Here is a 14,182-nt window from a genome sequence, read left to right as displayed (position 1 = left end):
GGGGCAGATTGGACATTGTATCCCCAAGTTACAACAACTTCCTGTTTCATGGCGAAACATCGAATTTTGCCAGTCCACCACAGACGTGATTCACTTCAGTGAAAACTCAAGATTCTTTGCAATTTAATGTCGCAAATGTCTTTAGATTAAACTGACCAAATATGACCTTGATCTGATTAAAGCTCTAGGAGGAGTTTGTTAAAGTACAACGTCTGGAAATGGCAAAAACTGCTAAAATTTTGCTGAGAAAATTCAAAATATCTCACTTCCTGTTGGGTTTCAGATTTTGCACCCAGGGACTTTTTTGTAGGTATTGGGCTGTTAGATGTGTCTACTGAATTTCATACTTCTACACGCATACATACATTTTGCCACACCTAATTCTGAACCCATATCAGACGCAAATTTTCACCACTTCTGACGCGTGTGCAAAGTTTTATGAGTTTTCGAGCATGTTTAGGCCCTCAAAAATGTGATTTATTTCAGAGAAGAATAATAATTGACCGAGCAATTACAATATGGTCCTCCTCACACCATCGCTGCTCAAACCCTAAATATATTAGAAAAAAAAGTCTATTATTTTCAATGGGAAAAAAATACCTAATAAAAACTGTATAAATATTGCATAGTATCATAAAATACCCTCAAAAATCTTAATAATACTCAAAAAATATTATTGAACAAAAATATATTTCATTGGTTTTCCTGAAAAAAAAAAGTTACATTTCAAGGCCTCGATCACTTTTGACAGTGAAGGAGTCAAGTGTGACCTCAAAACAAAGAGGACAAAAAAAAAACATGCAAGACATGTAAATAACTTTTAGTATTGTTCACTGTAAATGTCAACTTTGATGTTATGAACTGAATCATGGCAGCAACTGAACTTACAAATAAAAAAAGCTTAATTTGTGTGTCTACATATGGCTTTATTGGAAGGTTTGAAGGACAGTGAAGAAAAGCTGGATAGTTCTTTAAAACAAGCAGTTTTCCACATTTCCATTAAACACATCCTTATTATTTATTCCATCAACATCTGTGTTTACAATATATACAAGTATTTTGAAACTGCACCACATAGTGACAATAAAATCCTCACACAAATATGTGCAAATCTGAAAGGTAGAAAATACAGTAAAGGCACTTTTTGAATCTACATTACATGATCAAAGTCAACGTACAGAAATACAGTGCTACAGTCCAGTTAAACAGTCACAAATCATAGTTAAAAATCTCATCTTTCACATGGCTTCAGATTATTATTCACAAAGGAAATGTGCTATGGCACCTCCAGATGCTTAGCAATATATCTCACACAGTGAAAATGCTGGTGGGTTGCAAGTAAAGTGAAAATAGTGCTCTAAAAAAAAGAAGGTTAATCTAACTTTCAGTGTCCTCAGATAAAGTGTATCATGCTGTCTTCACATTCCTTCGGCACAGGCAGGTTGTAACTCTGACAGGTCAATTTGTAATTCTGCCCACCATTGTTATCCCAAAACTGAGCGCCCATTACTTTATAACAAATCGCAAACTCCAGCACAGCCCCAGGGTGAAGGATAAACGGAGGAACGGGAAGATGAAATCGAAAAGTGTCACAGCAAGGCCCGTTTGACATAGATTTGCTTGAAACCCAGTACGCTTTGGTTTCTGAGCAGCTCTTCCAGTTTGTAAAGGAATAGCGAACACTCACTTCCTTCTCAAAGGCCAAATTTACAACTTGAACGATCCCTATAATGCCAGGCTCGTAGCACAAAACCCGCTCCAGGCATACTTGTTGGCAACGCAGACGATCCGTGAAGTTTGAACATTCGCCCGGCTGGACAGAGAACATGGGCTTCAAATACGGTAAGGATATCTCCATCCTCTTACTCGAGGCTAGCTCTGCATTCATCAACAGTCGGAAGAGAACGTGCTCTGGGACAAACGGGTCCTCGCCGCTTTTAAAAACCTTGACATTTTCCAGGTCCAACCCCAAAGAGTCCACAAATCGGACGCTGGCTCTGCGACTAAGCTTTCTTCTCTCTGATGGAGATGGAAGGGACTGAGTGCGCCTCTGGATGATGGATTTGGTTGGGGGTTCACATGACAGGCTGCGGCCTGCAGTTTGCCTCGGAGTGGTTCTCGGGCTAGGTGGACGGATTTTAACTGGCTTCCTCCCGCTGTCCGTTTTTGAGCGGGACGTGTCCTGCAACGTCGGTGTGGAACTTTCTTTTGAGCCATCTGATACCGTGGTAAAAAATAGGTCAGCATTCATCTCTCCGAGGGGTGTGTCTTTATGGCAACATCCCAAAGACCAGGCCATGTTTATTAGAAATCGTTGCTTTCCAGTGCACCTAGCACAGATAACTTAGAAAGGCCTGAAAAAGAGAAACAATCTAGGTTATAAGTAATTATTGATATATTTACATATTATATATATATATATTAAATGTTCTAGGAAGTTGCAAGTCTGTCTGCCATAGGTAATACTGTGCAGCTGTGAAAACATGGCAGGCTCACTAACTACTTCAATCTCAGCTGGAAACTGATCACTTTTATCCAAGATACATTTAATGTCTTTTAAAAAGGTAGTGTTAGTGCAAACGTGTACAGTCAGGGACTGTGGCTCTGTGCGAAATTTTAAAAAGGAAGAAGTTCGAGTTTCATTATCTCACCAGTAAAATCCGACGTGTTTGGGTTTACGACGCATCTGAAAATCCTCCGATGCTATTTTCATAAACCAAGCGTTCATAACGTGGACCATGACTGTGCAAAGGTGAAGTATACTACGTGATTTAACTCACATACGAAGCATTTCGTGCAAACTGCGCAAAGCTGTTATGAGAGTGATGTCAAAGGCAGGGGGCGTGGCTACTGTGTCAGCTGTACTCGGGAAACGCAGTTAGTGTCAGGGTTGCCATGTCCTCTGATTTTGGCTTGTTGTATCTCTGCCTTAGTTGCTTTGGCTTGCGTTAGTTCACTTCAGAATTAAAATTGCTTGATAATTTACTCACCCTCATGTCATCCAAGATGTTCATGTCTGTCTTTCTTCAGTGGAAAAGAAATTAAGGTTTTTGAGGAAAACATTCCAGGATTTTTCTCTAATAGTGGACTTCAGTGGGGTTTAACGGGTGGAAGGTTCAAATTGCAGTTTTTAAAGGGCTCTACACGATCCCAGCCGAGGTTTTATCTAGCGTTCATTTTCTAGCTCTTTGCACTGCTCTGTGATCCGCCACACATTTATGTAATCACGTTGGAAAGGTCACGCGTGACGTAGGCGGAAGTGCCACAATAGGGCGAAAAACTCTCTCATTTTCAACTTCAAAATCGTCCGACATTGTTGTTTTACTTTTTTTTTTTGCATGTTTGGCTTATGGTCTTCACATGTTTGCTTTGCAAACACTGGATCGGTACTTCTGCCTATGTCACGCATGACCTTTCCAACGTGATTACTTAATGCGTGGAGCATCACAGAGCAGTGCAAGATAGTGTTGTAGTTCTCAAGACCGGTCTTAAAGGGTTAGTTCAGCCAAAAATAATGTCATTTATTACTCACCCTCATGTCGTCCACAGCCGTAAGACCTTCGTTCATCTTCAGAACACAAATTAAGATATTTTTGTTGAAATCTGATGGCTCAGTGAGGCCTTCAATGACATTTCCTCTCTCAAGATCCATTAATGTACTAAAAACATATTTAAATCAGTTCATGTGAGTACAGTGGTTCAATATTAATATTATAAAGCGACGAGAATATTTTTGGTGCGCCAAAAAAACAAAGTAATGACTTATATAGTGACGGCCGATTTCAAAACACTGCTTCAGGAAGCTTCAGAGCGTAATGAATCTTTTGTGTCGAATCAGCGGTTCGGAGCGCCAAAATCACGTGATTTCAGCAGTTTGGCGGTTTGACACGCGATCCGAATCATGATTCGACACACTGATTCATAACGCTCCAAAGCTTCCTGAAGCAGTGTTTTGAAATCGGCCATCACTAAATAAGTCGTTATTTTGTTTTTTGGCGCACCAAAAATATTCTCGTCACTTTATAATATTAATATTGAACCACTGTACTCACATGAACTGATTTAAATATGTTTTTAGTACCTTTATGGATCTTGAGAGAGGAAATGTCATTGCTGGCTATGAAGGCCTCACTGAGCCATCAGATTTCAACAAAAATATCTTAATTTGTGTTCTGAAGATGAACGAAGGTCTTACGGGTGTGGAACGGCATGAGGGTGAACTAATTTGGGTGAACTAACCCTTTAAGACCATTTTTTAAAAGACTTCTTGTTTTGGTCTCAGACTAAAAGGACTCTGGATTTTATTTCAAGACCGGTCAAGACCACAACTGCGGGGATATAACAGCTAAATTGCCGTTGCATTGTCTGATTTCTTTGTTAACATCATTAATTTGACTGGATGTAAAACTCCCTGCTTCAAATGCAATCAGTAACTTATTTCTAATTTCACTTATTTTGATACTGTTGTGCCGGGTCAGAAATCAACAAGGGATTGTGTCAAATGTCACCAAAATTAATACAAATGCCCACAAAATTCAAAATATGATTGCAAAAAAGTACTTGTATAAGATATTGATATTTATATTATAACATATGATATAATTAAGCAATATCACAAGAAAGAGGGCTGTTTTCACAAATATCAGCACAATTGCAAACGTGATATTGATTTTTTTTTATATATTTTTTTTTTTACAAATGTTCAATAAACAAATTTTTATTTTTAAAACATTATTTATGCATTTATAATTTTACCAATTCAGATGCAACTTCTGTTCCACCTCTGCAGTGTAAAGATGAATTTTGTTAGTGATTTCAAATGATTGGTAACAGCTCTATAGTATCTTATTATTCTAATTGTAATTATTGATTTAAAAAAAAGACATTTCTCAGGCAGTAAATGTGGATCTTTCAGATGAATTTGAGGAGTGCTAGTCTGGTCTTGGTCTTGGTTTAGGTGGTCTTGACTACAACACTAGTGCAAGATGAGCATTTGTGGTTTAAACGTATATCATTTTATTTTTTTTTTTTTTTTTTAGAAAATGACAGATCGTTTCTCTAGATAAGACTCTTATTCCTCGTCTGGGATCACGTAGAGCTCCTTTGAAGCTGAACTGAACCCGTTGGTAACTGTTGAAGTCCACTATATGGAGAAAAATCCTGGAATGTTTTCCTCAAAAACCTTAATTTCTTTTCAGCTGAAGAAAGAAAGACATGAACATCTTGGATGACATGAGGGTGAGTAAATTATCAAGAAATTCAGAATTGAACTATTCCATTTAACAATAATTACCCAGACTTGCAGTCTTTGCATTTGAACACTTGGTACATTATGTATTTTCTGCATTTAGCCCAAGTGTTCATGTTTGTGTAGAACTTTGATTCATTGATTACCGTGTGTAACTCTAGTGTTGTAAAAATTCATTTTTTACAGAGCTTTATTTACACATTTTCAATACGTTGCACTTTAAAATAAACTTGTCTATTCACTAATAGACAATTCAAATGATTTGTGGTGCTTCAATTAAGAACAGCATAATAAATACTGCAATAGTACATTAAAAAAATAAGAACTGCAAATTCGGATTTCATGGTGAATTCGAGCTATGGTTTTAATGTTTTTAGAGTCAGTCAGAAATAAACAGGGGTCACTATTTATTCATTTATTTATTGGGTATTTTCTTTTTCAGAGCAGGGTGTTTTTCTTTGATCTGGCAACACTGCTAGTCATTTTAATAAAACAGTGATCCTTGCGAACTTATACAACCATAATAGCAGCCTCTTGATGCATATACACCTACGCATATGTTGGTTTTTGCAGTATTTTCTGAGTAAGCGTTCCGGGCAGCGGTGAAACGAACATGCTTCTCGCATTTCAGTTATAAACTTCAATTCCCATCATGCCAGTCGCAGGAGGATCACGACGACAACGATGCTTGAACATACAAAGCAGCAGCAGGTAAACAAGTCTGGTCGAGCTGCTGTAGTGATGCACAGTAACGGCGATTTCAATGCGTGTCGCTCACTGCAAGATGATAGAGATTTCATAATCGAGATGAAAAGGTGATTATTGCCCTTTTTGAACGTTAACGTTACAAAATAGTTTGTTCGACCCTGTTTAATGGATTGCTCTAATTCTTGGCAAACTGGAAAATATCTAAACTGTGACGCTGTTGTTTCGCAACATATCTGCAATGATGCTCTTCAGTCGCACAGTGCGTGTACGCGCTCACAAATGGGACATTTTGAGGCACAGCTGAGAGCTTTGAAACTGCGCCTGTACACTTCATAGTGTTAATGCGATGGGACCCATCCTGCAGGAACGAACTGCGTCTGCGACACTGAAGAAGGTGCCAGACAAGGAGAAGGTTAGAGTGAAAAATGCAGAAAACACTGGGATTGTTACCAGGTAACTTTGATTAGAGCAATTTATTAAAATCAAACAGAAATAACAAAAAATGTCACTAAGAATATGTGCTTTATTAGCAGCAATAATAAGAGAGGAGCACATGTGAACCAGAATAAGAAACCAATCAAAAAACAGTGTCCTTACATCCAGGCCAAGAGAAGGATCCTCTGCCTAAAGCTGAAACTGTAAGTTATGTATGCAATGCATCAGACGTCTTTATGACTGTTGGCAGCAATTTGAATATGTTTTCATGATCTTTTCCAGGTCCAAAATGGCATTAAACCAAAGAAAGCTAAGAGTCCGACTTGTGGCACTTGCAAGTTGCGTGGGTGAGTGTTGCTTAACATATGGAATTGAATATATACATAACAATGAGTAGTAATAAAGTAAAGCAAATGGATATGTTAATATTTCACTGCAGAATGCTCTGATTAACCAATCAGAACCAAGTGTTCCAGAGTGCCATCGGGGCTGGGTATTGACACACATTTCACAAATCGATTTGATTATGATTAAAGGGTTAGTTCACCCAAAAATAAAAATTCTGTCACTAATGACTCACCCTCATGTTGTTCCACACCTGTAAGACCTTCGTTCATCTTCAGAACACAAATTAAGATATTTTTGTTGAAAGCCGATGGCTCAGTGAGGCCTGCATAGCCAGCAATGACATTTCCTCTCTCAAGATCCATTAATGTACTAAAAACATATTTAAATCAGTTCATGTGAGTACAGTGGTTCAATGTTAATATTATAAAGTGACGAGAATATTTTTGGTGCACCAAAAAACCCCCAAAATAACGACTTATATAGTGATGGCCGATTTCAAAACACTGCTTCAGGAAGCTCAGGAATCTTTTGTGTCGAATCAGCAGTTTGGAGTGCCAAAGTCACGTGATTTCAGCAGTTTTGACACATGATCCGAATCATGATTCGATACGCTGATTCATAACGCTCCGAAGCTTCCTGAAGCAGTGTTTTGAAATCGGCCATCACTAAATAAGTCTTTTTTTTTTTTTTTTGGCACACTAAAAATATTTTATACAAATAATATTTCAACAAAAATATCTTAATTTGTGTTCCGAAGATTAATGAAGGTCTTACGGGTGTGGAACGGCATGAGGATGAGTAATTAATCATTTTCATTTTTGGGTGAACTAACCCTTTAACAAACTCTTGATTTGATTTGACTTTAATCTCTATTTAATTTGATTTGATATTGATTCATTTGGTTCTACATCAAGGACAGTCATTTTTCTTTAAAAAACCTAAACTATGTAGGAAACACTCAGTTGGTACATTATTATAATATGAAAGGTTAAAATTAACAACAGAATCCAAACTATTACATTTAATTGCTATTTTATTTTTAAGTGTACAAACTTGTACAAACATGCACATAAAGCAGTTCTGAACTTATGTTTCTGCTGAAATATAAACATTTAAACTGTGGCTGTCATAACTTGTTTTCATGACAAGATTTATTCAAACATGCATTAAATACATCTCTAACAGGTTAAGTAAAACTATAATGATCATGTAATATAGTGCATATTTTTAGCACAATACGCCTTTTTTCTAGCCAACAAATGTTATGGTCGTTGAATGGCTTTCCTTAGGTCAGAGGTCAGAGGTCTTCAGCCCTGCTCCTGGGGACCCACTGCCCTGCAAAATTTATTTACACACCTGCCTGTGATTTCCAAGAGATCCAGAAGAGCTTGATTAGCTGGTTCAGGTGTGTTTGATTAGGGTTGGAGCTAAACTCTGCCGGACAGTGGGTCCCAAGGAGCCTTAAGCCCGGGATACACTGCATGATTTTTGTCTGTCCCAGATGAAAGATTGCCATCGTGAAACAATCGTGGCGAATTCTGTGATTGTGGCTCTTAATCGGTGGTCCTATGTCGTACAGTGAGAGAGGTTCAAAGTTGGCCGTTTTCCTGGTCTTGCAACCAAAGATGGCCTACGATCATTTTCTGACAGTGTCAGAAATTCAGCATGATCATCACACATTTCCCTTCTTCTTTCGCCGCTTCCTTTTTATTTTCAGCACACATAAAATCTACAACTGCCAAAGTGTGATTCATGGTATGGTATTTTTGTTAACCACTAGCTCATGCTGATGACGTTTTATTCTTCTATAGAAACTTGCATCGTAGCCTACGAGTCAATAGGTGTCATCATCGTACAGTCTACATGCATGCTGTGCCCAGGTTCAATAGTCGCACAGTGTGATAAAGTAATGATCTTATAGGATTGCTAAAGTCATGCAGTGTATCCTGGGCTTTAGGTAAATGTAAAATTATGTGACATATTGTTTTCAAGCTGTTTTCATAGATATGTATAACGTAGATGCCTCATTCCACCGCTCCAGACACGTACTGTGTCCACCATCTTGCAACGGTCAGGGTGTCATCACTCTCAGTAATAGGGAGATCACCCTGCACTTTTCGTTCCATTGACTTCCATTCATACACACATGCAAATCTGTATGAACTTATGATTATAAAAAATATCAAACATAAAGCACAAAGGTTATTGCGATTATTGGATGGGAGGCACGCTACAAATAATGAAATTTGGTTCACATCAACAGAACAGACTAATGCCGGGTTCAGACTAAACAGTATTTTTGTTGGTTACAATAGTCACTAGCTGCGTTTCCATTACAGATTTGCACAAAACTTTTGTGATTTTTTTTTTTTTTCTAAATGTCGAGAAAAGACTTTTGTGAAATGACAGTGTTTTCATTAACTGATGTTATGCAACTAAAACTCTCGCGATAAGTCATTTTCTAAAAGATACTTCTTTCCGAGAGCTTTATTTAGAGTGTAATATTTGCCACGACTTCTGGAAGCCCTTCTCCCCCATATATGCTTCCCTGGGTGCTTTTCAATACTAAAATGGATGATTCCTCATTTTTTCGCTCCTCCAGCCTGTGACCTGGAAACCAATCAAAGAAAATCTCGAAGGCCATTTCAATTCTATAAATGCACCGTGAGGAAGTGAGGAACGAGGAGTGAGAAAGCTTCCTGAGGAGCTATGAGTGAGGATGCACAGGTTCATAGACATCTAATACTATTCGTTTTTTATTATGTTAATTATTAATTGTTAATAGATTAATTCAATTAGTATTAGATGTCAAACTTCAATAAGATAAGATCCCTCGTGGCTCGAGCGCAGCTTATGACGTTTTAAACTGACGCTCGAGGGATCAAGAATATTCCAGTATACAAATAAGATTTCCTTCGATTACCCCATCCTCGTTTTCTTTTCTTGCATCCTCCCGTTGCATCTATGGGGTGAAGCTGAGGCGTGCGGAAAGTGATGCATAAATAAGAAAAGAAAAGCACCCCGTCTCGTCTTCTTTACAAACATACCGCGCTATCTTTAAAGAATGATGATGTGTCTGTACATCAGGTGACCTGTAAATTTCCATTGCAGTTTTGCGAATTGCCTGAAAAACAACCCGGACTTTTTTGTGATATTTGGGAGTTTTTGCGAAATTCACGTGTTTCCATTGAGTGTAATTCAATTCGCTCAGTTCGCAATTATAATTTGCGCAATTTGAAGGGTAATGGAAACGCTGTGTCAGTTCATACGATTTTGACTCCTAAAATCTTGTCATGACGTGGACAAGAAACATGTAGGACTTCATGTTGCTACCCGACCATTCATCACGTGCCGTCTTTAACCATGTGCGTGCCGTCATCAAGAAGATGGGACTGTCGACTGACAGAAGGTGCCTTGAGCATAAACAAACAGTGGCTAGCAGCTTGTTTTGCTCTGTCTTGTCATCAGAAAAGCAATAGTAGCTTCACAAACATTTAGCAGAAACTATAGACCCCTTAATTGCCTACGTCACTGTGACGTCACCGCTCTAGCTGGAGGCAAAACATAAATAAGAACTAATAGCGGGCGCGCTAAAAGTTTGAGGTTTTGACTTTAAAATGTCATCTTGTTGTGTTTTTGACAGCCAGAATAGAAGGAACAGGACTTTTGGTTCAAAACGAAAGTTTTACCAGATCCCGGCAGACATTCCTTCACAGAAATCAAAAAGATCATTGTGGTTGAAAGCAATACGGCGTACAGACTGGACTGAGACGATCATAAATAATACTCGTGTTTGCAGTGCACACTTCATGTCAGGTAAAATAATCGATGCATATGTAATGGTGTGTTGGTTTTATCTAGTACAAATCAGCAAGTTTCTGTTTTATAGGTGAAAAGTCGCCAACTTTCAGCGCACTAGCTAGATTAAATGTTAAACAAACATACAGCGATAGATGTGTGTGCCATCCTTTGAATGGTCTCTTAAAATAATCCACATTGCTAGCCATAATCATAGTTAGTCCAGCGTTAGGTTACATTAGACAATAAGCCTTTACAAAATTCCCCGAACCACCTGAAAGTAATTCATATGTTGTCTAGGAAATATCCAAAACTTAAGTTAATTTACAAAAATAGCTGTCACGGTCCCGCAGAGTCAGTGACTGTACATATTCGGACAGTTCTGAACCTTCTTCTGCATCTATGTTTAATAAATCCCTCCTTAAACATGCTAGCTTACGCTTGTCAACAGCATCTCTTTTTGCCTCCAGCTAAGCCCCGCCCACCAAGAAACGTTGCAATGTTTACAAACTTTTAAGGGGTCTATATCATTGTCTCTCTTTCATTTCTGCATGTTTGAAAGCATATAGGACGGCATTTCTGTGCTTCTATTGGCCAGCGTCACACACGTGATGGAACTTGTCATGGACGACTGAAAAAAAAACATGCTAGTCTTTGTCGTGACGGCGTGAAGCATCGCAGACACGGCATCGGTTGTCGTCCACTTTGACACACTACATGAGTGAATCTTGCGTCCCAATCCCCATCGTCATTTACGAATCCCCACAACACCCCACGTCGAGCAGATCGTAGCAGAATCGGGCTAAAATCATGTAGTCTGAACCTGGAATGTAGTCTGAATCGGGCTAATCTTGGGATTTAAAAATCGTTATCATTTCACTGAAATGAAGATTGATTAAAGCTGACAAATCAATATTGTCAACCCAGCCGTAATAAATATACTGATAAAATATCTCACTTGAACTATTGCTGTAGCACACAGGGAGAATCAGACCTGAGGCCTCCACATCCCAAACTCTCATGTCCCGAGCGTGGACAGGAAAGGCAGAAAATTCAGCTGGAGTCTCAGTGCAATAGAGAGATGGTACAGAGCCACGTGGCCTTGGAGAAGAGCCGTCGTGCTCTCTCGCTGCCCTTAGCTCCTCAGCCAGTGCTGCAGCACCTCACCCTGCAGAAGCAAGTCCCTGATCTGGAGTCACTCCGCCTTTTGGAGCACAAGGAGGACGACACGGACAGCGCCAGTGATCTGTCTGACTCCGAGAGGCTCCCTGTGCTGCCTTCTCCCTGCACTCCTCCTCAGCTTAACCTCCGAGCAGAGGTGTTCAACACCATGGACCTGCATCCCCACATTCCTGGACCCAGGACGGTGGAGAACGATGACATCAGCTACAATTACCCAGACTTCCTGCCACCTCCATTCAATACCTGGAGCCTGAGGCAGCTTGCCATTTTCCTCAACACGGAGGGTAAGAAGGCTCCCCGGCCAAAACCTGTAGGGCTGCTAGAGAAGTATCTGGAGCGCCTCCTCCAACTGGAGTGGCACCAGATTCAAACCATTCAGGCTGAGAGTGGGCAGCACATCGTGCCCATCATCCGAACAAAAGGTCATGCCACTAGTGTCCTAGCAAACAGCAACCGGACCAGGCCTCACACTGCTCCTCCAACACGCCTCAGCTCCCCAAAAAGCTTTCGGCAGGGTCAGCGGGGCTTCTTCTCTTCTATGGGCAGCCCATCATCCACCCAGCTTTCTCGCCCAGTTTGTCCTCACTGCCATATCCGTTACCCACTCTGCAACGGCACTTGCTCTTCGTATGCCTACCAACGCCATTCCCGCCTCAGCCCTCTTTTAGAGCGCAAAGCCCCTCCGGCCAACACCCAAAAGAGAAGCAGCAGCGAAAGCCGGGCCTCCACCTCCGAAAACCGCACCACATCGAAAAACCAGCACCTGGTCAGTCCTCAAGCAGCAAAGGCTCAGCAGAACCACATGCAGGCCGTGGGCAACGTGCGCAGGGCATCTCATGAACTTAACACGAATGTCAAATCCCATTCTTCGGTCAGAAAAGGTAAGACTGGAAGGTCAAACGAGGCAGAGAGACAGAAAGATCCACCTGGAGCGAAACGTGAAGGGGCTGATAGGCGAGTTCCTGCCGCTATAAAGCGGGAAGGTGGTGGTCCAGGGAAAAAAATGGTAAAGGATTGTCCAAGAGCCGAAGCCGGCGAAGTGCGATTAAGATCTGGCACTAAAAGAATGGTCACCGACAGCTGCGATGCGAAAGTGACATCTGCTACCAAGACTACTGGCAAAGTGAAAAATGCTCAGTACGCCAAGTAGTTAGTGCTCCTTTCATGCCTATTTTCAGTTGCCTCAAAACATTTCCATTTTGCGTACTGTAAAGAAGAGCTAATTAAATGATTCCAATATCACTGCAGTTAAGTGTAGTTATATGTAAAAAGGATAAAGGTGCGGTCAGATTAGCAAAATTTTGGCAAAGTTTGGCGAGAAAAAGGACCATTGTCTATTTGGCAATAGTGTAGTGATGTGTGAAGCAAAGTCAAACCAAGGAGCTTTCTGTTGGTCAACGACAACTTGAACCTGTTTACCTTCAGACGAAATTCCCAATTGATGGATTTCTATTGAAATGTTTGAATTTTGCCAAATTTGCTGAACAACGGTAAATGTGACCGCATCTTATAAAAGTATCCTTCTCTTTAGAAATCATGCCTCTTCATCATTTTAGTAGATTTCAAAGTGCATTTCTTCAATAAGATATATTTATTTTATCTGCTTAAGTACTTAAAAGCAGGTTATCTTTACTAACTGTACGCACAAATCCTCTATAAAATAAAAAACTTACTTCAATCTAGTGTGCATGTACATATCTCTTACTTGAGGGAGGTATGGCTGAGAATGTCAGTGAGTGGTGTTTTGTCTAGTAAGCACTATTGGTCAAAGAATGTATATTTTTGAGATGAACAATGAATGTTTTGTAACGACTGTATTTTTGTAAAGTGCTATTTACAAGGACTTCTTTTCTTGTTATTTATTAAATAATTTGACATTTATTAAGTTAATAAGAATGTTTTGTGTAATGCATTGCATTGTTTATCTTTGAATGTTTTGGAAGACATTACTTAGCTTCTCATTAAGTTAGATGTAGTTGAATTGTGATGTTAGGATTGCCGATGGTGGTTTTGTGGTGCGGTTTGTGTTGATGGGGATGGAACGATTAATATGTCAACAAGGTTATCTATGTTTGTTTACTTTTTGAGAACTTTTCAGGTGATTACATTGAACTTCATGTCTCTAAATATAGCATGTTTTGTTTATTTTTTTAAGAACAATGATGGTAGTAGTTTTGGAGTTTTATATGTGTAATGCATATGACTTGAAAGTTGGTACAGGTTGAGGCCATACAGTACGTGGTACCACATTTCTATACTTGATGTATTGTATGTAGCACCATTTCATTTTGGATGTTATGTAATGTGAAGTTCCCATATCACGCAAAAAAACACGCAAAAATCTATTTTTTGTCCTATCATTGTCAGATTGTGCTTTTATTTTGTTGGGACTTTTTGGTAGAGTTGAATGCAGCTATTTTTATGAGATACAAAATAAACAGTTTTCATTACATCATCGGAGCC

The 14,182-nt window shown here is 39.4% G+C and overlaps 2 protein-coding genes across 6 annotated transcripts; one reads left to right on the top strand and one right to left on the bottom strand.

The window, feature by feature from the left end:
• Nucleotides 1–905: 905 nt before the first annotated feature.
• On the bottom strand, nt 906–2,859 carry ppp1r3da (protein phosphatase 1, regulatory subunit 3Da). Its single transcript, XM_048178925.1, has 2 exons — nt 2,652–2,859; nt 906–2,354 (listed from the first exon to the last, which is right to left on the bottom strand). The coding sequence occupies exon 2, from the start codon at nt 2,297–2,299 to the stop codon at nt 1,394–1,396; it is 906 nt and encodes a 301-aa protein (XP_048034882.1). The 5' UTR covers nt 2,300–2,354; nt 2,652–2,859; the 3' UTR covers nt 906–1,393.
• Nucleotides 2,860–5,685: 2,826 nt separating this feature from the next.
• On the top strand, nt 5,686–14,174 carry fam217ba (family with sequence similarity 217 member Ba). 5 transcript variants are annotated; one of them, XM_048178086.1, is made up of 5 exons: nt 5,686–6,063; nt 6,209–6,409; nt 6,487–6,594; nt 6,674–6,738; nt 11,513–14,174. In XM_048178086.1, exon 5 carries the CDS (start codon nt 11,619–11,621, stop codon nt 12,867–12,869), a length of 1,251 nt encoding a protein of 416 aa, XP_048034043.1. In that variant the 5' UTR covers nt 5,686–6,063; nt 6,209–6,409; nt 6,487–6,594; nt 6,674–6,738; nt 11,513–11,618; the 3' UTR covers nt 12,870–14,174. The 5 variants fall into 5 exon arrangements, with proteins under 5 accessions (XP_048034043.1, XP_048034047.1, XP_048034046.1 ...); XM_048178090.1 differs by lacking the exon at nt 6,209–6,409 and having other exon boundaries at nt 6,490–6,594; XM_048178089.1 differs by lacking the exon at nt 6,209–6,409.
• The last annotated feature ends 8 nt before the right edge of the window (nt 14,175–14,182 follow it).

Source organism: Megalobrama amblycephala, linkage group LG24 (genome assembly GCF_018812025.1).
Source record: "Megalobrama amblycephala isolate DHTTF-2021 linkage group LG24, ASM1881202v1, whole genome shotgun sequence".
In the NCBI taxonomy this organism is placed as follows: Eukaryota; Metazoa; Chordata; class Actinopteri; order Cypriniformes; family Xenocyprididae; genus Megalobrama; species Megalobrama amblycephala.
Note: the sequence above shows the minus strand (reverse complement) of the source record. Positions and strands in the feature narration are given on the sequence as shown.